The sequence below is a fragment of the Protopterus annectens genome, chromosome 6.part1 (assembly GCF_019279795.1).
Source record: "Protopterus annectens isolate FY-2018-M chromosome 6.part1, PAN1.0, whole genome shotgun sequence".
NCBI lineage: Eukaryota > Metazoa > Chordata > Ceratodontiformes > Protopteridae > Protopterus > Protopterus annectens.
In genome coordinates, this window is record NC_056738.1 from 279247163 (window position 1) to 279270379 (window position 23217).

Genomic DNA, 23217 nt, shown 5'->3' on the forward strand with positions numbered 1-23217 from the left:
GCAAACGTTCAGATGAGCAAAAATGCAGCAACTTGAAAACGTTATTGTGGGGGGCTGTACCCCCCGCTAAATACATATTCCAACTCCGAGATTGCACTACAATGAAGAAAGGGCAAATAATCTGATCTTCACTGTACTGCAATTAAAAAAAAAATAAATAAAAACGAGTAGCTGCATTTTCGCTCATCTGAGCATTCGCAACTTTGAACATTCATTCTTTTAGTATAGACCCTTACAGTAGGGGGTGTGCAGCACTTTCCTATATTATTGAGGACCAGATCCAGTATGGCTGTACCCTTGGTTGGTGTATTGACTATCTGGTCCAGAGAGTTTGTATTTACAAAATCCAGGACTCTCTGTGCATGTTTGTTTGGCGTGGTATAGGATTCCCAGTTAATAGTGGGGTAATTAAAGTCACCCATGAATATGGTATTGGGTTGAATGATTAGTGTTTCTAATAAGTTTAAATACATGGTATGGGTTTTCTGGGTCATAAAAGGGGACCTATAGCTTGCAAGGAAGTAGTATTGGATTTTACCTACGGTGATTTGAGCATGGAGAAGCTCAAGTGCATTGTCCTGTTTGACCAGCCTTGAAGTATATTTATTTTTAATGTAAATAGGCACACTTCCACCTTTAGTCCCTGCCTGTGAAGTAGCTGGTCTAAATGTGTGGAAGGCATTATAACCCTGCATTGTTGGTGTGCCCTCCGTGACTTTAAATCATGTCTCTCAGACCGCACAGACATCAGCATTATGTAGGGTAAAAAGAGTTTCCAGGGAGTGGAGTTTTTTGTTTAGGTTCCTAGCATTGAACAATACCTTTAAATTTTCTTGGTTTTGATTTGCTATGTCATAAGTACTTTCAGTTTGGCATTGCCTAGAAAAGACAATAGTAGTAGTATCAAACATGTCTTAAGATGTATTGGAGATTTTCGTCATTTTGTCGATTATGACCGCATTTCAGAGTGACATAGATGCTCTGTGAACAGTTCTGCAGTCTGCAGCTATACCAAGCTTGTCACTGGAAAGAGCAAAAGGCCCTAGACTAGCCAAAATCAGAATGTAGTTAAAAAAAATGGAGTCAACTAAATGTCAGGTTTGCAGCAATTTGAAATATAATCCTTGTCCATCCAACATTGTGTTTCATATTCTAGCACTTAGCAAAACATAACTTCCTAAAACTTAAAATGAACACACAGTGAAATGTACCCCCCCCCAATAAAAAAAGGAAAAAAATTCTGCTGTACAACGTGACACATACTGGTATTAGGGTACAACAAAAATAACCTTTACCAATGAGCATTATCAATAAAGATTATTAATCATATATTTCTATTTTAGTCAAGCATAGAAGGGAAAGGTAACTGGTTTCCTTTAAGAAAAAAAAAAATCATGTAAAGGAGTTTTGGTTAAACCAATAGTTGTTATATTGACCATGCTAGTTAGAAGGGTTTGGTTAAGGTGATGCCACACCCCATAGGTAATAGTTCTTACCCTGCTTAATACATCCCTTACTATACTTTTCTCATTCTTGCTCTGGCACTTCGAAAGATGGCAACTAATGAGAAGGCATGAGGCCATGGTCCTAGCTGGTCTGATAAGGAGACCATGATCATGCCTTACCTTCTGAATGATTCATATCAGGATGAAAGTGGGGCATGCACAATACACAGTAACTGGAAAAAAATCAATATCTGATAAGAGTCGGGTGAAGACTTATCAACAATGATGCGTATAACCTGCTCCAGACAGCAGTGCTATCACTGTCAGTGTTACAATGATTTGCAGAAGCATTGCTTTGAGCAGCTGGCTGAGTGGGTAGACTAGGTTGCAGCGAGAGTGTTATAGTAAGTAAAAAAAAAAAGGTTTCTTAAATGAGTCACATTAAAGATAAAAAAACAATTAGTTTAACAAGATGGCATTAATACAGGTAGTTCAAAGAAAGATATGTGGCCTTGAAAATATTACCTGTCAGGCTGTTATGAAAGGTAGAGGAAATCATAAGCATGTTTGTAATCATACATGATTTTTTAACAGATATTCATATCAGTAATGTGTTAACAGATTTTAGTAATATATATATATATATATATATATATATATATATATATATATATATATATATATACAAATGTGTGTCATAAGTTATTAAAATATGTGCATGTAACTCTGTAAATCATATACTGGATTACAGGTAGAAGTATTTGTGACTCGATTTATAAACAATGAAATTAAAATTACAATTACATATTTAAAATGTATTACTATTGCATAAAATGACTTGTAATCATTACATTACTTGCCGCCAGCTTTGTGTAGGCCGTAACAATATAACTAAAACAGTTGCTTACCACGGTTTTGTTCAAAAGTATTTCTAACTGCACATACATCATGGATCATGAGGTCGGAGACACCATACCTTTGTTAGAGTGGAGGTTGTGGAAGGGGGGTGGGGGTTGCTTTGAGAAATGTGGGGTAGGCAGAAAGATCTACTGAAACCTACTGTGGCTGTAAGATGCAGGAGCAAAACCAGAGACAAACCACTCCAAAAACACATCAAGGAAGGATAGCAGGAGGTTTCTGCTGCCTCCTCCTGTGCCCCCTGTTTCAGTAGTTCTTTCTATCTACCCTGTGTCCCTTTGTGCTTGCCTACTTCAGGCTGCCTGCAATTCCTCTGTCAGCATGTTCTGCTTCTGCCTAGCACAGAAGGATTGCAGGTTGCCCTTGCCAGAACTGCGGTATTTTTTTGGTGCGACAAGATCACAGAACTGCTGTGGTTGGCTATCATATTTTTAGTGCTTTTTAACACAGTATTCCACATTCCACACACATTTCATACATTTCATACCTATTTTCCTTTTGAATGATAGGGAATATTGACACGGTATTGTACTGATTCATACAGCTATGCATATGTAAGAGAAAATAAAAAAAGAAAACAAAAAGGAGTTATTGCTTGGACAGGAATACAGACATATGTATAACAATTGCCTTCTCTTTTAATTATAGCTGAGGAAGAAATACAATATAATCACCAGCAACAATGCTGACCAGTAGAAAGACATGTTGAATCTTTTGGCAAGTATAACTGAAGTCCAACAGAATTCTTATTAGTTTGTAATATGAATCATGCAAACATGTTTTAAAATCATTACATTACTGTTCAAATGAAAGTATGTGCATGTACAACTGCTATACTCTTTTTTTTTTTCCAACTGTCTCCTTTATTGGTAGTAAGAAAATTATTTTTATAGCTTGGCAGATGAAAGAAATGTAACTGAAACCATTACAGTTCAAACTGTTACTGCTTTTAACTTGATTACTTTGAATAATTACAAAGGGTGTTTTTAGCACTGTACTGAATATACTGCATGCATGTTACTTGAGATACACACATCTCTTCAAGAAGTCACAACCCCATTGCCATTTGAATTCATCTGAAGTATGCATAAGCACTACTCATATCATTCTTCCCAAGTGCAAAAAAATCCCAAATCACTATACTGCCATTGTATGCATAAGCACTTCCTGTACACAAGTTTTAAATAAAGATTTTATTGCAATATTTCAGTAGTATATAAAGTATCATGCAAACATTATTTTGTGGATTTATTGTGCGTTTTCTGTTTTGTCTCTCCCAACCCCCTTTTATCTTATTTTAATTATGCATTTCTTTCTCCTTTATTGGTTTGTCTGTCCTATTTATTTTCCTTTATTTGCAGCTTCAAATCCCAGAGGAACAGGCTAGGCATGTTGCTCCAAGGCTAGGGACAGATCACTCTCTGCCCATCCAGGGACATCCTCTCAGTGTCGGACTGGAGGTGCCAGTCCTGCAGGCACTCTGGGATGTCTGGCAGGAATTACAGGAAGAGGGCTTTGGAGCTTGGTAGTGGACAGGAGAACTGAGCCAGTTGAAGCCTGTCTTCAGTATGTACCAGATACAATCATTCAGTTGATGCTGACCACCTCACCAGCACAGGCCCCTACCCCTAAAAATTGGGGTCCTCCACTGCAACACCTTCTGGCAATGGATGTGTTTAAGGCTCTGTGGACTGGGGTTCCAGCTGGCACTTCCTCAGCCCTTCTTGCCTTACCCTTTCTCCTACACCCTCCTACCCATTCCCCACCCATACTACACTCAGATATAAAAAGTTTTACAAAATAAGGGGTCTGCCCCCCCATGAAAACATTGTGTCATCCTCTCCCACCTCCTCCTGCATAAACCACGTTGATGCTTCCCTTGTGTGTTCCCCTCTTTGTTTTGTCTCCCCTTTTCTTTAATGAAACCATCAGGGTGTTCACAAACGGATACCCCTTTATAAAGCATTATAACCCTCTTCTTTATAAAACATCCATTTAAGTGCTGTGCAGCCTGCGGCTTTACTTAAACATCTTAAGCTTGACTGTGCTCAGATGTGCTCAGCCACTATATGCAAAAAAAAAAATACAGACCCTCATGATTTTGCCAAGCAATTCATAACTTCATAATACAGACATTTATACAACTTACCCTTTTGAGATAAATGGGTATGTTTTCAAAAAAAATGGTTGCTTTTCTGTATTCATCACAAATGACTTTTGCTGATCTTATTTGCATATCCATGTACCGCCGCTATTTGCAAATATCCATAAGTCTTTTGTGAAGCCCCAGTCTATGAATACAGCATAGTAGCATGTACCGTAAATAGAATCATTCATTAGAAAGATCATTCTGTAAAAGAATGCCCAGACCTTCAAAGTGGACATTTAGAATGATAACATTAATTTTTCAGTAGTCTTTCACAATTTGAGCTGTTACACAGTTGCATTGCATATTCACTTAAAAATTGGAACAGAGGAAAATAGTCTGAGTGATTCAAAATGGCTTAGAAAGTAAACAGGTTAAGAATGCATAAAAAATACTTTATCATCTGAAACAATGGTTTCATTATTTCCCAAGTAAAACTTAATTAAGAGAGTATAAGGATGTAGTTAGTGTACCTTAATAATGTAACTAATTATCTGACTGTTTGGTTCCTTGAATACTAGCTGGAATGCCGTAGTGACCTACAGATAAAAAAAGATAACTGTGCAGAGCAGGCCAACCAAAACTGCGCAGCCAGTTCCACCTATAGTGATAATACCAAGCAGTGATTGCAAAAGGTAGGGCAGCTGGTCCAGTGTTGCATATTTTATGCAGTGTCTTTCAAGGTTCCACACTTAAAGATTACTATGTTTTGTTAATCTAGAACAGCTTTCTGTAATTTTTGATTAGTTAATGAGATTTAGGAGTGATGAAGTAAAACACATTCCTTTGGCATACTTATTACTTATTAGGATTCTGAGTTCATTATGCACTGGATGGAATCCATTATGATCTCATAATTGCTTAGATGTATTGGGATTAGAGGTAAATGCTTAAATAATCTTCCTTAGAGTGTGGCAGTGGAAAAGACGGGTCTATATTATAAACACATAAGCTCAAAATAGTGAATACATCTACATCGACACAGAAAGGTCGATGTACAAAAAGAGCAAAATACGTAATCGACAAAAATGAAGACACTGAAAATATTTGCTTGGCCAGCAGGGCAATTGTGGGGATGAGGAAATATATCTTTTTCCCCCCACTGTAGTGCGGTTTCAGAGTTGGTATATTTAAGTAGGTTGGGGTGTGGGGGCTGAAGGGGGGCTTTCCCCCCTGCAAATGTGTGTTAATTTAAGTTTATTTATTAGTTTGAGCTTACCTGCATGGCGCTATTGGTTGACGAAATATGTTCGGTGTTTTCATTTTCGCCGATTACATATTTCGCTCTTTTTGTACATCGACCTTTATGTGTCAATGTAGATGTATTCGCTATTTAGAGCTTTCATGTTTATAATATAGACCCGAAAAGACTATTATAATATTCATTATTGCTTATCTGAATCCATATGTCATTGCAGTGATGGACCGGCAGAGGGTAGTATGCTTTCTTCAGAATCTTACTCCTTATCTTCATGGGTTGGAATACTAAAGGTTCACAGATCGTAAGCCCATCAACAGCCTTACAGGGCTGTTATATGAAACACCAAGGTACTGGCTAATCAAAAATCAAGTGAAACAAGCAATTCAATAGATGTCCTTGCATTTCTCTTGTGGATTATTCCAAAGAGATACTTTAATTTCTGGGTGGAAGAGTGACAGAGAAAAAAATAACTCTGCTGTGTTCCATTGATTAGATACACTGTTTTGAATCCACATTGCGTTAGACAAACTGTTTATTAAAACATGCAATGAGGCTTACATTCAATATATCTGTAATCCTATGCATTCCCATAAACATTATGTAGGAAGTCTTAACAGGAGTTTGTGATCACTTAAGCAAACAGTATGAAATACTAAAGGACTTGAAACAGATAAAGCACGGACAAGTGCCGAAAACAGTCCAACTTCAACAAAAGGCACTCGAGAAGAACAAGAGGCTCGACTCCTTAGTTGTGCTTCAAACACTTTAATGTGACTCACAGCACTCCAATACACGTATCACACATAAACGCCAATTACAGAACATGGTGCGTTTTCGTTTCGTATAACTTCTTCTGATGTGTAACTGAATACATAATGGTTCCACCCCTATCTTTAAATATGCTTTAGGCTAATTACCTAATTAATCAATAAAACATTTAAATACTATTTAATAGGCACTTCCATAGGAAACAACCTAAACATTTCTACTTAACATATAAAAGCAACATCTATAAAACGCATTTTAAAAACTACCAATATTGGCATAATACCTAAAACCAACTTAACCTAAATACTATTATAAATACATTTAAGATACATAAATAATACAAATATAATAATTTAATACAATTCATAATCAGCAGGTGTTAGCACCATCTAGTGTTCAAATATAATATTTACCTACAGATACTAAAAAATGCACAGTTCCTTAGCATGATACAAAATATAAAAAATGTATTTATGAGATGAGATGAGATGCATGTTCCCACAAACCACAACAATAGACTGTACACAGCAACTGTAAATATTAGATTCAGGGAATAGATTACACTTTCTGAAAGGGAAACAGACACAGGTGCCTGTCTCCCAAAGTAGGTAAGCTTATGAAATGAAATCAAGTAAATATAAGTATCTAAGAAAAACGTCTGAATAACTTTCCAACAAAACACTCTTAATGCATGACACCTGCCTTTAAGGAGGTCTAGATTATATCGTCAAAATCTGAAAGCAGCAAATACCTCTTCATCTACCAGTATTTATTGAAAGCTGAATTTGTCGATCAATTTTTCCCATGGTAAGTAACCAGTGGACTGTCATTGGGAATTTGCCCTTTTCCCCACTGTAGTTCGATATTGAAAATGGTATATTTAGTTGGGGGGGGGGTCACAAATGTGTGTTTTAAATTTTCTGTCTCTGATGCTGTCATTAGGTTAGTCTACTGGTTACTTACCTTTGGAAAATGTTCGAGGGAACGATCATTTGACAAATTCAGCTTTCAATAAATATGGGTCAGTGAAGAGGTGTTTGCTGCTTTCAGCCCCCTTTAAGGGCAATATATGTCAGTTAACCCACTGTAAGAAAACAGACCCCTTTTGCTTCATAGATGAACTTTCCTAGGGCATAAGTCTGTATGTTTATTTACACATTGGGTATCATTTTATTGTATTGTTTCACTAATTTTGTAGCTTGTGTTTCCTGTATGTACATGGTATATGTTATTACAGTATATACTGTTGGTATTTTATTTTTATAAAGTAGTAAGAAACTAAAATTGCAATTCCATTGCTGCTGCATTGTTTTTGTTTCCTGCAAATTAGTTGTGAGATTTCACCAAATTCTATTTTTTCTCTGTTACTGTTACAACATCTCACCTTATGAAATAAGAATTGCAGGAACTGTTTCTGGAACTCCTGGTTCAGAAAGCTACAGATGTTGCTTTCTGGACTTTGTAGGAGTAGTTGTGTGCTTTTCACATTAGGTGTTAAGAATCAAGGAATGCATGCATGATTTTTTTTTTCCTTCAAGGAGGAATTATACCCTTAAATAAAACAAAAGTTAACAGATGAGAATTATGGGAGAAGGGAAAATAATCTGAAGGGAGAAAATAAGACATTTTTATGCTTTGAGTGTTGAAAGAAACTGTACTTTTTATTTCTGTATTACACAGACGTGGAATAAAATGAATCTCAGAGAAGTTTGATCTGACATCTGCAAGAAAACTGGAAACCCTAACTTTTGCTGTAAGCTAAGAAGTCAAGTCTAGTGAAAGAAAGGATTGTTCTTGACCTGTGCTGTAGTAGAAAACAGCAGATGAATAAATGAGGAGGTTACACTGAAACTGCACTTTTTTTTCTTGAAAATGCAATTTTGCTTTTGCAACATTAAGAGGAAAGTTTTGACATTAAATGTAACTATTTTTAAATATCAAAAGAGTATTTATTCTGTTATAACTATATCACACCAGTTTACTTATTTTCATTCTGTATTTATGACAAATCACTCTAACATGATTTATAAACCTCAATAACAAATGTTTCAACTAGTATGGATTTCTTCTGTTTAATGGAATGTGAAAATCCAACTGGCATGGCAAGTAAGGTGTCACAGACATACCATTCGGGTCCTGGTCATGTCAGCATTCTCTGTTCCTCATTAGTCAGTCTGTCCTTGAGCACAAAATAGCATCTCTCAGTGAAGACTCATCTCTCCAGTTCCTTCTGCTACATAAATATTCAAGAGCTGCATTGTAATATGGCCTTCAATTTTCTGTAATCATTCAAATATGCTTAATAGATTTTTTTTGTAAATGTACATTTTCTACATTAAGTCTAGAAAACATACAAAATGGGAAATCTTATTCTTTGCTTTAGTGGTACATGTGAGTTGAATTTTGATATCATAAAACCATAATAGAGGTTTGGAGATGTTAAATGAATAAATCAAAAACATGCAGGCAATCAGGTAATATTTTTATGTTGTATGGTAGGTTTACTCATACAAAAAAGTTAATATATTTTTCTGTATATTTTTTCTTTTTTAGGAAACTCCTTATTCAGAAAGGCCAAAGTCTGTTACAGCAAAATCCGGTACGTAAACAAACAATGTTCTAAATGCTAACAAAGTATAATGTTCACTTATATTTTATCTGTAGTTAAAATATAGAAGTATCATGGTAAAATATGCTTGTATAATGCTCAATTATAAGTTATTTCTAAACAGAAGCTATTTAAAGAGGTATTGGCATGAGATAGGCTTAATAATCTGTGCACTAGTTGATATACTACTACTGGCATGTTTAGGGACATCTTCATTGTGGACGTTGGAGGACATATATATTCAGTCTACTGAAAATTTTCAAGAACACCTTCCCCAAACTGTGACTGCTTAAAGGTGATTTTGCACATGGCATTTAACTGCGTGCGTCTCAAATGGTTTAATATGATCTCTTAACATTTTCCTGGAAAGACAGTGGGGCAGTGCCCTACAAACTGCCATTATATTTTGCTTTTACAACCAAAGAGAGATGAATACCGACCTCTTACATTTTAAAGAAAATGGTTTAAATGCCATTTTACACCATTATCGCTTAAAAGGTATAAAGATGTTAACTTTATGCAGAAAAAAATTAGGTTTCAGTCAAAACAAATTACGATTTTTGATGGATTGTCATTTTGAAGTCAACTGGCTGCTACATTTAACTATCAAATAAAAGATTTACAAATACTGATCTTCATCAATTTCTAATCCCATTATGATGTTAAAATGAGTTTTAAATATCCTTTGGATTGAGATATAGTTGTTGGCCCCTGTGCTGCAGATATGATCAAAAAGTGTGATTAGAGGGTAAGTTGGTACACAGAATCCGTAATACTTCTCAGGTTTCTTTTCTTTAAGGGATTCTTTAACCCTTCATCCAATTTTGGCCAACCCCCCCCCCCACCCCCATAAACAGTCTCATCAAAACCCAGGTAAACAGGCATTTAAGAAAATATGGTAAGGGGTGTTTCAAAAAGAATTCCAGAGACACCCAATGCCAGGGACAGTTCAACATGTGAGAATGACTATGCAAGGGACCTTGACACCCCCTCCATTTCAGAAAGTCTGAATCTCCATTTTTCTCTTTGGCAACAAATAGTTTCAAACAAATGGGTTCTGATGATAATTCATCACGGTTACAGATGACAATGGAAGAAAATTCCTCCTTTCTGGGGGGGGGGGGTCCCTCTTCCATAAGACCAGACTCTGTTATTTCCACCTGTCCTTCATCACATTCTGTCCCAGGCAGTGATAGAACCAGATGTCCTTCTTTATCTTATTTATTTTGCGGTATTCTTCACTCTTGGGATATCCTGTTGACTATAGGTGAATGCCCGGCCAGCTTACTAAAGTCTTTTCGCCTTACACGTGCAAGGCATAAGGTACATATGTGAATTCCTAATCCTCAGAACTTGTTTGCCACCCATCTGAATGCTACCTTTGAATTTCTTCTGCATGTTGTTCTCCGAGTTGGTTCAACTACTGAGACTTCTAAATATGTGTCCCATTGGGGTCTCTTCCTTCCTTATTTCTCCATTTTTCTTTAGATTACATGTCATCCATGAGGGGAACATGTGATTGTGGGAGACAGATTCCCCCTAAAGACAGACAGAAGAATTGCCTTTTTTGGTTTGTTGCTACACACGACCATATGCAGTGTGAGATTTGTCAGGTATTTGTTCCTAAGACACTCCACGTTCATCTGTCGTCTCCTTCCATTTATCTGAGATCCATAATTTGAAGTTTTTGGCTCAGAGTACCATGGCCAAATCCGTATGCCTAGATGTTCAGCACTTAAGAAAGCCTAAAAGATGCATACCGATTCTGCTGCTGTCCAGCCTACACTGAACATCACCATCAGGTTGGATGAAGAATCTGAGGACCAAACAGTGCTAACATCAGCTCCATGTGCTGTAGCCCATGGCTAACACAAAGCTGTCTGCCCACGTGTTTGCTGATGCTGTGCCTATGTTTGGTGCAGATGTGGAGGGGGAACCATGGCTGATTTTATCAGAGGGGCCTAGGGGAATTTCACAAATACTTGTTAAGGAGGAGGTACCTAGTGCCATCATTGATTCTAAGCAGGAGTCTGAACCTCCTAGATTTGTTAAAGCTGATGTCCCCTTAAAAAGAAGCAGAAGACTAAATGTGGCCCCTGTGGCTAAGGATCCCCACTAAGAAAGGCAGGATTTTACTCAGGGAATTCTCAATGCTCTTATGGCTCTAAAGCCACCTCAAGGATTATCTATTCCTGCTTCTTTTCCCTGGTATGCCACTCTTTCCAAATGTCTTAGGGACTCTGAATCTTCTAATGAAGAGTTAGACTCCAATGAGAAGTCCTTGGCTTACTCTTCTCAGATCCACTCTCCTCTTGCCCTGAGGTCTGAAGATGATTCACTTTCTCCTGTCTTCCCTATGGAAGAACTGTCCTTTGGGGGTATGGTGATTTGTATGATGGGACATTTTAAGTGAGATTGTTCCCAGGTTTCTGACATTCAAAATAATACAAACTCTTGAAAATAGATTCTCCTTGGCCTTCTACAGTCCCTCCAGTCTGGAAGCCATTTTGGATACTTTCAGGCCCCTGATTCCCAGTGCTCTGCCCTTAAGATGCTGGGCAGGTTCTATAAAGTTCCTAAAGCTCAAAAGTGTTTGTATAAAAGCTCTTCTTCTGATCCTTCTGTTATTTCTGTGGCCAAACCCAAAGAGTATAAAATGTCACACAGACAAACCATTCAGTAAAAACTGCAAGACAAATCCAACCAACCTAGAGTTTTCACTATGTAATTTATTTATTTATTTGTTTATTCAACATCTGTTAACTGGGTTAGTCCATCTGGGCATGTACCCTTTTTCAGCGGAGGCCCGAGGGAAAAAGCCCCAAAATTAACATTATACAGAATTATACAAAATTATACAAGCAATACAAAAATTAGCTTCAGAGCAACAAGTCAAGCAGATCAACCATTTAAGGTCTTTATGGCTACATTCAGGCCAATAAAGCCAAACCTCACTAGCTGTGGACATGCGTGTTTCAGTCTTTTTATTGACCTCATCAGTAATGGGAATGGTTTGTCTATGTGATCTTTTTACACATTGGTTTGGATGTTATTTGGACTATTTTGCAGGCACCTTAATGTTTATGGGCAACAGCTGGGTTTAAGTACCCTATGCTTTTGAAGTATAGCCAAACTATCCACTCATGCCGTGCTGCTGAGGTCAATAAAAAGGCAGAAACATGCATCTATAATGAGGAGACATTCTTGATTATCCTGCTGAATTAAGACCTTCGTGATATGGGTAATGTTAGTCAGGAATTAAAACAAATGTTTTTTTCTTTCCTGTTCCTAAATTTCAAAGCAATTATCCATCTAAACCTTATTTTGTCTGTAAGCAGCCTAAACAGCCTTCTAGGGGCAAGACTGCTTCTTGAAGAGTATTTCAGGATACGCCTTCTCAGAGTTCTAAGGGCCAGAAGCATCCTTTCCCTGACAAGTCTACTTCTTCTTGACATTCAGCCACTCCTACCTGTCAGTCAGATTCATATGTTCCTTCAGTTGACTATTTTCCTGTTTGAAAACAGATAACCACAGATGCTTGGGTGATTTCCATTATCTAAAAATTGCTGTTTTATGGTCTGGAAGTCCCTTCCTTCATTTCCAGGCCTTTCTCAGCCATCTCCACATCAGCTTCTACATTTTCCTTTGGTTCTTCAGAATCTGGAGGCTCAGGGAACCATCCATCCTGTCCCCTCTTCTTAGCAGGGAACTGGTTTTCATTCCAAGATATTTCTGGTTCACAGGAAGGAGGGATTGTGGAGGCCCATTCTAGACCTCTTCTTTCTCAAGGTTCCCTCATTCAGGATCTCTCTTCAGGCACTCTTTTGTCTGTTGCTCAAGCTTTTATGATATCACTGGATTTGAAGGATGCTTACTTCCACATTCCTGTTCACCCTAAGGAAGATAGATTCATCTCTTCAGGAAGTTTTTATGTTTCTCTCTTTCTTCCTCTCATTATCAGATCTGAAATAGTTACTTCATTTGCTCTGCAACCTGTGGGCATCAGATCTGACTTCAGATCCGAGCCGGCAGCTTCCCAAGCTACAAGATCCGAGCTCCTAGCTCCTCCCCCTACCCATAATCCCCTGCTACCTGCTGTATTACCTCAGATCGTTTTTTTGCCGCGGCTAAAGTAGCTATCTTTTGAAGAGCTCCTGGCTTGGTGAGATCGTTAACTTGTTGAAACCCCTTTTCTCTAGCGTTTTTTGTAAAATTGTGGTTAGTGTACGTGTGTGTTGTGCCCCTGAGTTTATCTATGAGTTTGTAGTTAGTTTTTTTTTTTTGTAGCTAGCCTTTTTTTCTCTGTGTGACACCTCTCCCCCCTTAGTGTTTATGTGTGAGTGTGTGAGTGAGTTAAAATGGCTGAAGTGCCCAAAGCCGTTTTTTCGAAGTGTACTGAGTGTGGCCATAAGCTTTCACCAGCTGATGGCCACACTCAGTGCGTTTTATGCCTGGGGGTAGCCCATTTATCTGTGGCCTGCCAAATTTGTGCGGCCTTTAACGCCCGGGCGCTTAGGGATAGGAAGAATAAGCTGATCCTGGTGGGCAAGCTGCCCCAAGAATCGGCTTCTTCTTCCTCTCCCTCTCAGGCTCAGGCTGCCTTGGCAGCCCCGGTGCCTTCTGCATCCCTTGCTCAGCCTGGGGCTTGACCTCCCTCTTTGGGTTCGAGCTTGAGTAATGCTGGTGCCTCTTCCACCAGAGAGAAGAGACACAAGGATAAGGAGGGACATAAATCCCATAAAAGGCGAGCTGAGACTCAACCCTCAGCCCTGCCATCTAAATTGTCTAAGTCTCCCTCGAGGGCCCCTGGATCCTCCTGCTCTCGGCTCTGTTCGCCCAGCTTTTCGCTGGAGCCAGAGGAGGAGGACCGGTCTCCCTCGAGGACATCGAGGCGGCCCTCCCGGCCCGCCTCGACGACTTCTTCTAGATCGACCAGAAGCCTCACAGAAGCGGACATGGATCGGATGATGCGTCGATTCATACAGACCCAAATACAGATGGGGGTGCTCCCCCCCCCCCCCCTCTGGGAGGGAGTGCGGCCCCCATTTTTGCTCCGATCACTCCTTCTCCGACTCGTTTTCGGGTCTTGGAGTCGTCGGATCCGGGCCCTTTCGGAACTGGGAAATTGTCGGTGCCAATAGCGCTGGTCTTTTCACCGCCAACTATACCCTCGAGCCTGTCAGATCCAAGTTCTTGGGGCCGAGGGATGAGTGTCGGATCCGGGGGAGTTGGTGTGTCTTCGGCACCGCTGGGTTCGGAGCGCACCTCTCTCTCGGCACCGACTACATCGGCCCCGACCCCGATCCTTACCTCGGAGCCGAGGAGAATGCTTTCGGAGCCTGGCGAGAGTAGTTCTCCTTCGGCTTTTGAGGTAGTGGAGAGGGTACTGTCGAGGTTCTCCAGGTCCCCGGTCCGGGATTCAGATCCTCCCGTACCCCCACTGCATGAGGGTCTATTCTCTGTCATTCGACCATCGGGACAGCCTGCTCAAGCCCTCCAGCTGGTTCCCTTGGAAGAACAAGAACCTGTGGACGAGCCCTCTTTGGATAGCCTCACCGAGGAGGTCCCTCGGAAATGTAGGTGTAAAAGGAGGCACCAGGACTCCCCTGAGTCTGTTACCACCGACACGGATTTAGATGAAAGGGAAGGTTCCCCAAGGTCACCCCCTGAGGATGTTTTCTTTGGAGACATCATGGAAATGTTGCATATTAGATGGGGGTGGTCTGCCCAAAAACCTTCCGTGGATGAATCCGTGTTCCTGGAGGCGTTTGAGGCAGGCCCATCTACTTCCTGGGTGTCCCCTCCGGCTGACCCCCTGGTAGACTTAATTACTACCAGGGTGTGGAAGGAGCCCGACACCGTGGAGCCAATTCCTAGGTGTTCTGATAAAGTCCTTAGCCCCCTACAGATAGGCAGTCTTGGGTTAAGGGATCTCCCGTTGATGCCATGTTGGTGGCGGCTGCCACCAAGAAAGAACTCACACAGGAGAGTTCTTCGGTCCACCCGCCAGATAAGGAATCTCGAGCACTGGACCCCATTGGGAAGCGGATGTTTGCTTCAGCGACCTTTTCGATAAGGGCGCTGAACTATATGGCACATACCATCAGGCTACAGCGAGACTTGATCAAGGAATATGCTGCAGCCCCCCCGGAGTCCATGTCGGTCAGAGACAAGAATGTTTTTTCGACTCGAATGGCCACTCTACAATCCATTTCTAACATGTCCATGCGGCTTCTCTCCCATGCAATGGAGGGAGCCACCAGGGCCAGCGGAACCAGGGTCGTCTTGCGATGTCACGCCTGGCTCCGTCTTTGCGACTTCGCTGATCCCTTCAAGGCATCCTTCACGAACGCACCTTTGACGGATCTTCGCTTTTCGGCAAGACTGTTCACGATACGCTAGTCCAAAGCGAAAAAGATGGGAAGACGCTGTCTGCCATCGGAGTCTGCTTCTCTAATCCCCAACGATCCTTTTCCAGGAATCAGAGGGGACAAAAGAAGCTGTGATTCTGCAAGTCTCAGCAATCCCATCCAGCTTCGGACTCCTCGTCCTCTAGAGGCAGAGGAGGACAAGGTGGGCACCGGCCCAGAGGCAGAGGGGGGCCGCATAACTTCGGGTCTAGAGAACCTTTCTCAGACAGACACGCGCAACAGCCCTGAGGGCTTGCCCAACTGTCCCTCTCTGGAGGCAGATGAGGGGAGGTTGACGGAGCACTTGTCAAATTGGGAGTCCCTTACAACAGATCGATGGGTGCTCCATATCATATCCAGAGGTTATTCTATCCGCTTCATAAACCTTCCCCCCAAGACCAGACACCTCCCCAATGTGCCACCCGATCAGAGGGAGGCAGCGGCTTCAGAGGTGTCGAAGTTGCTAAGAAAAAGAGCCATCCAGCCCGTCCCCCCAGATCAGTCCGGATTGGGTTATTACTCCAGGTTCTTTTTGGTGCCAAAGAAAACGGGGGACCTAAGACCCATCTTAGACCTTTACACTCTGAACCTTTTCATTCCCAAGGAAATATTCCGGATGGCCACCCTCCAATCAATTCTCCCCCTTCTGCGGGAGAACGACTGGATGTGCTCTGTAGACCTCAAGGATGCGTACTACCACATTTTGATGCCCAGATAATCCAGAAGGTTCCTCCGCTTCCGGCTGGGGGCCAGTCATTATCAGTTCAGGGTTCTTCCGTTCGGCCTCACCTCAGCCCCCAGGATGTTCACCAAAGTCATGGCAGTGGTTGCAGCCCACCTGAGACTTCAGGGCATTCAGGTCTTCCCGTACCTAGACGACTGGCTCCTTACTGCCACCAACAGGCATCAGCTCTGCGTGGCAAGGGATTACACTCTGACTCTTGCCCTCAACTTAGGCATCTCAGTGAACCTGCAGAAATCCTCTCTGTGCCCCGTTCAGGCCCTGAAGTTCATAGGGGCCAGGTTGGATACCCGTATCTCTCGGGCTACCCTAACTTCGGACAGGCTGAGCAGCTTGTCATATCAGGTATTAGCCCTTCTTCAGAGTCCTGCTCCTCCGGCGAAGTTAGTCTTGAGGGCACTAGGGTCTATGGCGGCAGCAATCAGTCTCTCCCTTCACGCACGCCTGCGATTGAGGATATTGCAGTGGACCCTGCAAGTTCAGTGGTCCCTATCACTCCACCCGTTGAACACGCCGATACCACTGAGCAGAGTTTGCAAGGACTCCCTTCTCTGGTGGCTCCGTGTGCGGGATCTCAGAGAAGGGAGGCCCTATGTGATCCCCCCGCCCCAAGCCATGTTGACCACGGACGCTTCTTGCCTCGGGTGGGGGGGCATTGTTTAGGCAGATCTGTCCAAGGCACGTGGACGTCCCTAGAGACCGCTTTGCATATCAATGTCCTAGAGATGAGGGCAGTGCTTTTGGCGTTGCAAGCTCTCCACGACCACCTCCCTCTGGGGACTATTGCAATCCAGACGGACAATATGTCAGTAGTCTGGTATATAAACAAACAGGGAGGGACCAGATCTTATCCCCCTTGTCGAGAGGCCATGAGAGTTTGGGAATGGGCGATATCAACCAACCGTTTTCTGGTAGCAATGCACATTCCGGGACGGTCCAACATATTAGCGGACAAACTGAGTCGGGTACTTCTCACTCCATACGAGTGGTCTCTAAATCCATCTGTTGTGAAGCAGATCTTCCACAAGTGGGATTGGCCTCGCTGCAATCTTTTTGCTTCTCCTTTAAACACAAAATGCAGCTTGTACTTCGCAATACTGCCCCCCAAAGGAGAGAATCCCAGAGATGCTCTAGTTCATGCTTGGCCTCCCGGTCTCCTTTATGCTTATTCCCCCCCTCCCGCTTATGACAAAGTTCATACAGAAAGCCTGTCAGTTGGGGAGCAGAGTTATCCTCATAGCCCCATTCTGGCCTCGCCAGATCTGGTTCCCTTATCTGCGGTCTCGCAGTGTGGCTCCTCCATGGATTCTGGATCCCATTCCAGACCTGATCTCACATCCTGCGGGTTGCCAAACCCCGAACCTGGTCAATCTCAAGCTTAGGGCTTGGTTGATCCAGTTCCAATGATGACTATGACTCCCGGTATCTTATCTCCTGTTAAGGCCATACTGGTCGCGGCTCATAAGCCATCTACCAGAAAACTTTACAATAGTAAATGGAAACGTTTCTCCATATGGGCTAAAGACAAGGGCCTGGACCCATTTACAGTCCCTATTCTGACTATTCTGGACTTCCTGCCGCTGATCTTTCGGCAGGGAGCAAGTGCTTCTATGGTCAAAGTGCAGTTGGCAGCCATCTTCCATTTTCATGTAGGTGATGGCTTAGGCTCCTTGACATCTGCAAAATTATGCAAAACCTTCTTATGGGGCATCTTTCTGTTGAAGCCACCCGTGAAAATGGTAGTGCCCCCATGGGATATGACCTTAGTCTTACAAGCCCTGACAAGTCCACCCTTTGAGCCTGCAGCCTCAGTTCCGTTAAAGTTCTTGTCGTGGAAAACGGCCTTCTTGGTGGCTATAACTTCGGCCAAGAGGTTTTCGGAACTTCAAGCTTTGTGTATGAAAACTCCTTACCTTATCTTTCACAAGGATAGAGTATCCCTCAGGACTAACCCGTTTTTCTTACCTAAGGTGGCTTCAGAGTCAAATATTAATCAATCAATAAACTTACCAGTGTTCTTTCCAAACTTTCAGAACAAAGGAGAATACAAGTTACACAAACTGGATGTACACAGACAACTACATTTCTACTTGCACAGAACTAAAGATTTTCACAAGTCGGACCAGTTGTTTGTATCTTTTACAAAATCAGTCATGGGTAAAGCTATTTCCAAAGTGACCGTAGCAAATTGGATCTGTCAGTGCATTATTCATGGATACATATCATCAGGCAAACCAGCCCCTATTGGAATCCATGCTCATTCTACAAGGTCTGTAGCCACCTCAGCAGCCTTTTGGTCCAGGGTTCCCTTGGATGACATATGTTCAGCAGCCACTTGGTCCTGTTCTCATACGTTCATTTCTCATTATAAACTGGATATGATTTTGAGAGGCAGGGCTTCTTTTGGCTCTGCGGTGCTTCAGAATATCCTTCCATAAAGGCCACCCAGGGTTTTTCTTGAGTAGCTGGGGACTCTGTCCCACAAGTTGCAGAGCAAATGAAGTAACTACTTCAGATAAAGAAGTTATGTAATCACCATAACGTTCCATCTGAGCAGGTACTTCATTTGTCTGCAACCAACCCCCCCTGCCATCCCACGAACCTTTTCGGGATTTTCTGGTCACCTGTAAGTCTCTTGTCAGTAGATTAGATGTGATGTATGCCTCTCTCAAGGTTATTAGTTGGGTGATAAGGCAAAAAGTCGATCTGAGGTAATACAGCAGGTAGCAGGGGATTATGGGTAGAGGGAGGAGCTAGGAGCTCAGATCTTTTAGCTTGGAAAGCTGCCGGCTCGGATCCGAAGTCGGATCCAATACCCACAGGTTGCAGACAAATGAAGTACCTATTCAGATGGAACGTTATGGTGAGTACATAACTTCTTTTTCTCTGCTTTAATTTTTAGTCTTTCTACAACTTCAAGGGTCTTTACCAAATGCCTAGCCTTTGTGACAGCTTTCTGCAGGCTTCAGGAAATTCAAATATTCTCTTACTTGGACAACCCTTCAATTCAAGCCCAATCTCAGCAACGTCTGCTTTAGGATCTTCACTTCATTATGCTGCTTCTATGCAGTGTGTGGGGCTAACCCTCATTCTCAAATGACTGTAGGACCAATTGCTCCTGGATTGCAGGATTCAGACCATTCCAGTGATGATCCTGTCTTTGATTGCTTATTTCCAGTCCCTTCTACCTCTTTCAGTCCTTCTTGCAAGGGAATTTCTCTGAACCTTGTGGTACATGGCATCCATATTTCCTGTGGTTCCCTTTACCAAACTCCACATGATGAAATTTCACTGGTATCTAAAGGCTGTTTGGTTCCAGCACTGCCATCCTCTGGAGTATTTGGTTTATCTCTTGGCTTGTCTCTTGAGTTCCAGTGGTGGATTTACCAGATTTCCCAGAATCCAGGCCCGCCTTTTCAGACTCCGCTTCCTACTCAGGAGCTGTACACAGATGCTTGCAGTTACAATTGAGGAGCCTCCTCCAACAGCCTCAAATCCAGAGTGTTTGGTCATATCAACATCAAAAGAGGTGAAGGTGGTAATTCTAGATCTCCATTCTATTTGCTGCCTTTGGATTCCAGGTCCTCTAAATGTTTTTACAAGCAGTACCACAGTCACGTGGTACATCAACAAAGAAGGGGACAAAAAAACTTACATTTTTTGCAGGCTGGTTCTTTGGGCTTTGCATTTTGCAGCCCACCATCACTTGGTTCTTCAGGCAGTTTACATTATCTCAGAGCACAATTTTGTGACATGCTGTTTGAGCAGGTCTGGAATAAAATCATCATGAATGGATGCTTCACAGGTAGGTATTTTTGGACTTTGTACACTGGTGGGGTACTCCTCAAATATATCTTTTTGCCTCCCCTATGAACAAACAAATTCCTCAGTTCTGTTCAAGAGTACCAAGTCCTCTGACTTCGAAAGTGGACACCCTGTCTTTTTCTTGGAAGACAATGTTTGTGTATGCCTATCCACTTCTTGCTGCTGCTACCAAATGTCCTGCCCAGGATCAAGTGGGACAGGTCCAAAATCATGCTGGTGACTAACATTTGGCCCAGTCAGTACTGTTTTCCCCTTCTATTTCATCTGTCTAGGGGCAATCATCAAAAGTTACCTCACAGGATTGATCTTCCCACACAAGACTAGGGATCTCTCATTTACCATCACTTGTCCACCCTTCATTTGACACTTTAATTGATAGGGTTTTGATTCCTTTTAGACTCAAATTTTCTGAGGACATGCTTCAGGTTTTACAAAGGCAAGAAAACTCACTACTAGCAAATCCTGTTTGAGTAAATTGAAGAGATTTTCTGTTTGGTGTCTCAAGCAGGACCTGGAACCTATTTCTTTGGGTATTCCTACAGTCCTTTCATATTTGTGTGAGTTGCTCAATTCTAGCTTGGTATACTCATCTGTTAATGCTCATTTGTCAGCCATTTCCACTTGTCTGTCTTGAATCCACCTCTGGAATCTATATTTGAAGTCAGACAATTTCTGAAAGGTGTCCTTAACCTTCCAAAAAATATTCTCCTTCCTGGCACCTTAATTTTGTTCCTGAGAAATTGATTCGGTCCCCTTTTGAACCTTCAGTTTTCTCCTTATTACAACATTGTACTTGATAGACTATATTGTTGATGGTTCTCAGTTCAGCCAAGATGGTCTCTGAACTTCAAGCATTCACTGCAGTTCCACCCTTTATGGTTTTTCATAATGACAGTGTGTGTCTTCCTAACAATCCATTTTTTATGTCCAAGGTGGTTTGGATTTGTCCTTGAATTAGGCCATTCATCTTCCTTTTTTTTCCCATTCTCCACCGAATCTTAGGGAGAGGTTTCCTTCATGCCTTAGATTTACATAGACAACCCAGATATTACCTAGATAAGACAAAAGAAATCTGAAAATCTAAGCAGCTTTTTGTTTCCTTTCCTACCAGGAAATTGGGTTTGGCAGTGTTTAAGCAAACCATGTCCTCCTGGATTTATAAGGCCATTTACTTTTGCTATTCTTTTCATGGTAAGCATATTTTTTCTACTGTTTGTGCTGATTCTCCCAGGGCAGTGGACTCTCTTGGTGCTAATTTCAGGATTCTGGATACTAGACCCATTTTGCAAGCTGCTGCTTGGGTCTTCTATTCACACTTTTACCAAATATTACAAGTTGGAAGTTATTTCTAGAGCCACTGTAGGTTTTCTCAGGGCCATCCGTAATGTTTTTTTTGTAGGGCTATTCTTGGGATTCCTCCTGCCATACTTACAAGCAGGTTTTTTACTCTCCAAAGAGTCTAGAATACTGCAGTAGTGATAAAGAAGGACATATAGAGAACAAGATTTTGTGGCAGAGAAGCTGAGCAGGACAAGGTCAGAGCCTTATGAATGAAAACTAGGTCAGCGGGTTTCCAAAATGTGAGCAGTCTGTGGAAGTTCCTCAGGTATTCCTTTTTGCCTCTTCTGAAGAATCAGCTGTCAAGATTCTATTCCAGGTCTCCACGAAAGAAGGCCTGGAGGATGGATACCTTTTATTTTCTTTTCCTTTCCTTGTACAGGCATGCTCATCTTGGACAGGAATGTTCCTGTATGTTTTTCTAACCTTTCCACTGACAACCATGTTATTTCTGAAGATCTAGAAAGAATCCTCCAAGATCATTGTGGTGTCTTTCTTCTGACCCAGTCACAAGTAGTTCTCCCTTCCTTTCAAAATGGCCAGACGCAGTTACCACAAGTTTTCTCACAGAATGGATCTACTCATACAGAAGCAAGAGTATTTGATACACCCTAGCCTCAGTATCTTCAGCTGACTGCCTGGATGGCAGGGTCTTAATTCCCTTTATTCACCTGTTTAGTGAGAATGTGTAGCAAGTACTAATGGGGGTGCGAAAGCCTGCTACTAGAAAATGATATATTAACAAGTCTAAACATTTTTATAGTAAGTGCCAGCAACATAACAAACACACATTCAGGGCTCATTGTTTTCTGGTTTTACAATATTTGTGTGAGTTACTATCCTATTATCCTATGTTTTTTCTTACTCTTCCATCAAGGTTCATTTGTCAACAATTTCAACCTGTCTGCCCATGGATCCCCTTTGAAGGCATTTTTATGTCAAATGATTTTGAAAAGGGATTTCCATAAAAAAGCCTCCAAGAAAACCTGTGGGGCCCTCCTTGGCAAATTAATTTTGTGTTCAAGAATCTAGTACTTGCTCATTTTGAACTAGCTAACCTGGCTGACTTGAGGTTCTTAACATAGAAAACAGTTCTGCTGTTTGCTCTGACTTCTGCAAGAAGGATATCTGAGTTGAAAACTGTTATAGTGAGTCAACTATCTCATTTTTGACAGTGATAGGTTTTTTTTGAGAATTAATCTGTCTTTTATGCCTAAAGTGGTATCCAAGTTTACTTTAATCCAAACTGCCCATCTCCTGGTTTTCCTTCCTGAACCTAAAATGAGGGAGAAAGGATACTCTAGCCATTGGATGTCCAAAGACAACTCGGGGGCTATCTTGACAAAACTAAATCTTTCATATGTTCAGATCAATAGTTCATTTTTTGTGAAGGTAAGGGGGAGGGACGACCTGTGTCAAAGCAGACTATTTCCAAATGGTTGTCTAATGCTATTACCTTTTGTTATACTTTCCACAAAACTATTCCAGACAGGGTGAAGGCTCACTCAACCATTGCCTTGGCTTAATCTATGGCTTTTTGGAAAGTGTTTGATCCTAGAAGTATTCTACAAGCAGCAACATGGGTCCTCTGTACATACTTTTGCGAAGCACTGTAAACTTGATTAATTCTCTAAGTCTAGAGGAGGCTTGCTCGGACCATTCTCCAGAGACTCCTGGACTTTTCTCCTTCCACCTCCCAAATGTAGTAAGCTAGGGTCATCTATCCATATAGCTAAGGCTACTGCAGTAGTGCTCAATATAATGAACATAGTAGAGTTGTGTAAGTAAACTTACCATAACAGTAGATGTTCAAGTA

General features: G+C 41.6%; 1 protein-coding gene across 1 annotated transcript in view; it reads left to right on the forward strand.

Moving 5' to 3' along the window:
* LOC122805511 overlaps positions 1-23217 on the forward strand; it is a 2681670-nt gene that overhangs the window by 1794629 nt on the left and 863824 nt on the right. Inside the window, exon 7 of the mRNA XM_044075707.1 lies at positions 9032-9077. Coding sequence (XP_043931642.1) covers positions 9032-9077 — 46 coding nt within the window. The remainder of the gene's footprint in view (positions 1-9031; positions 9078-23217) is intronic.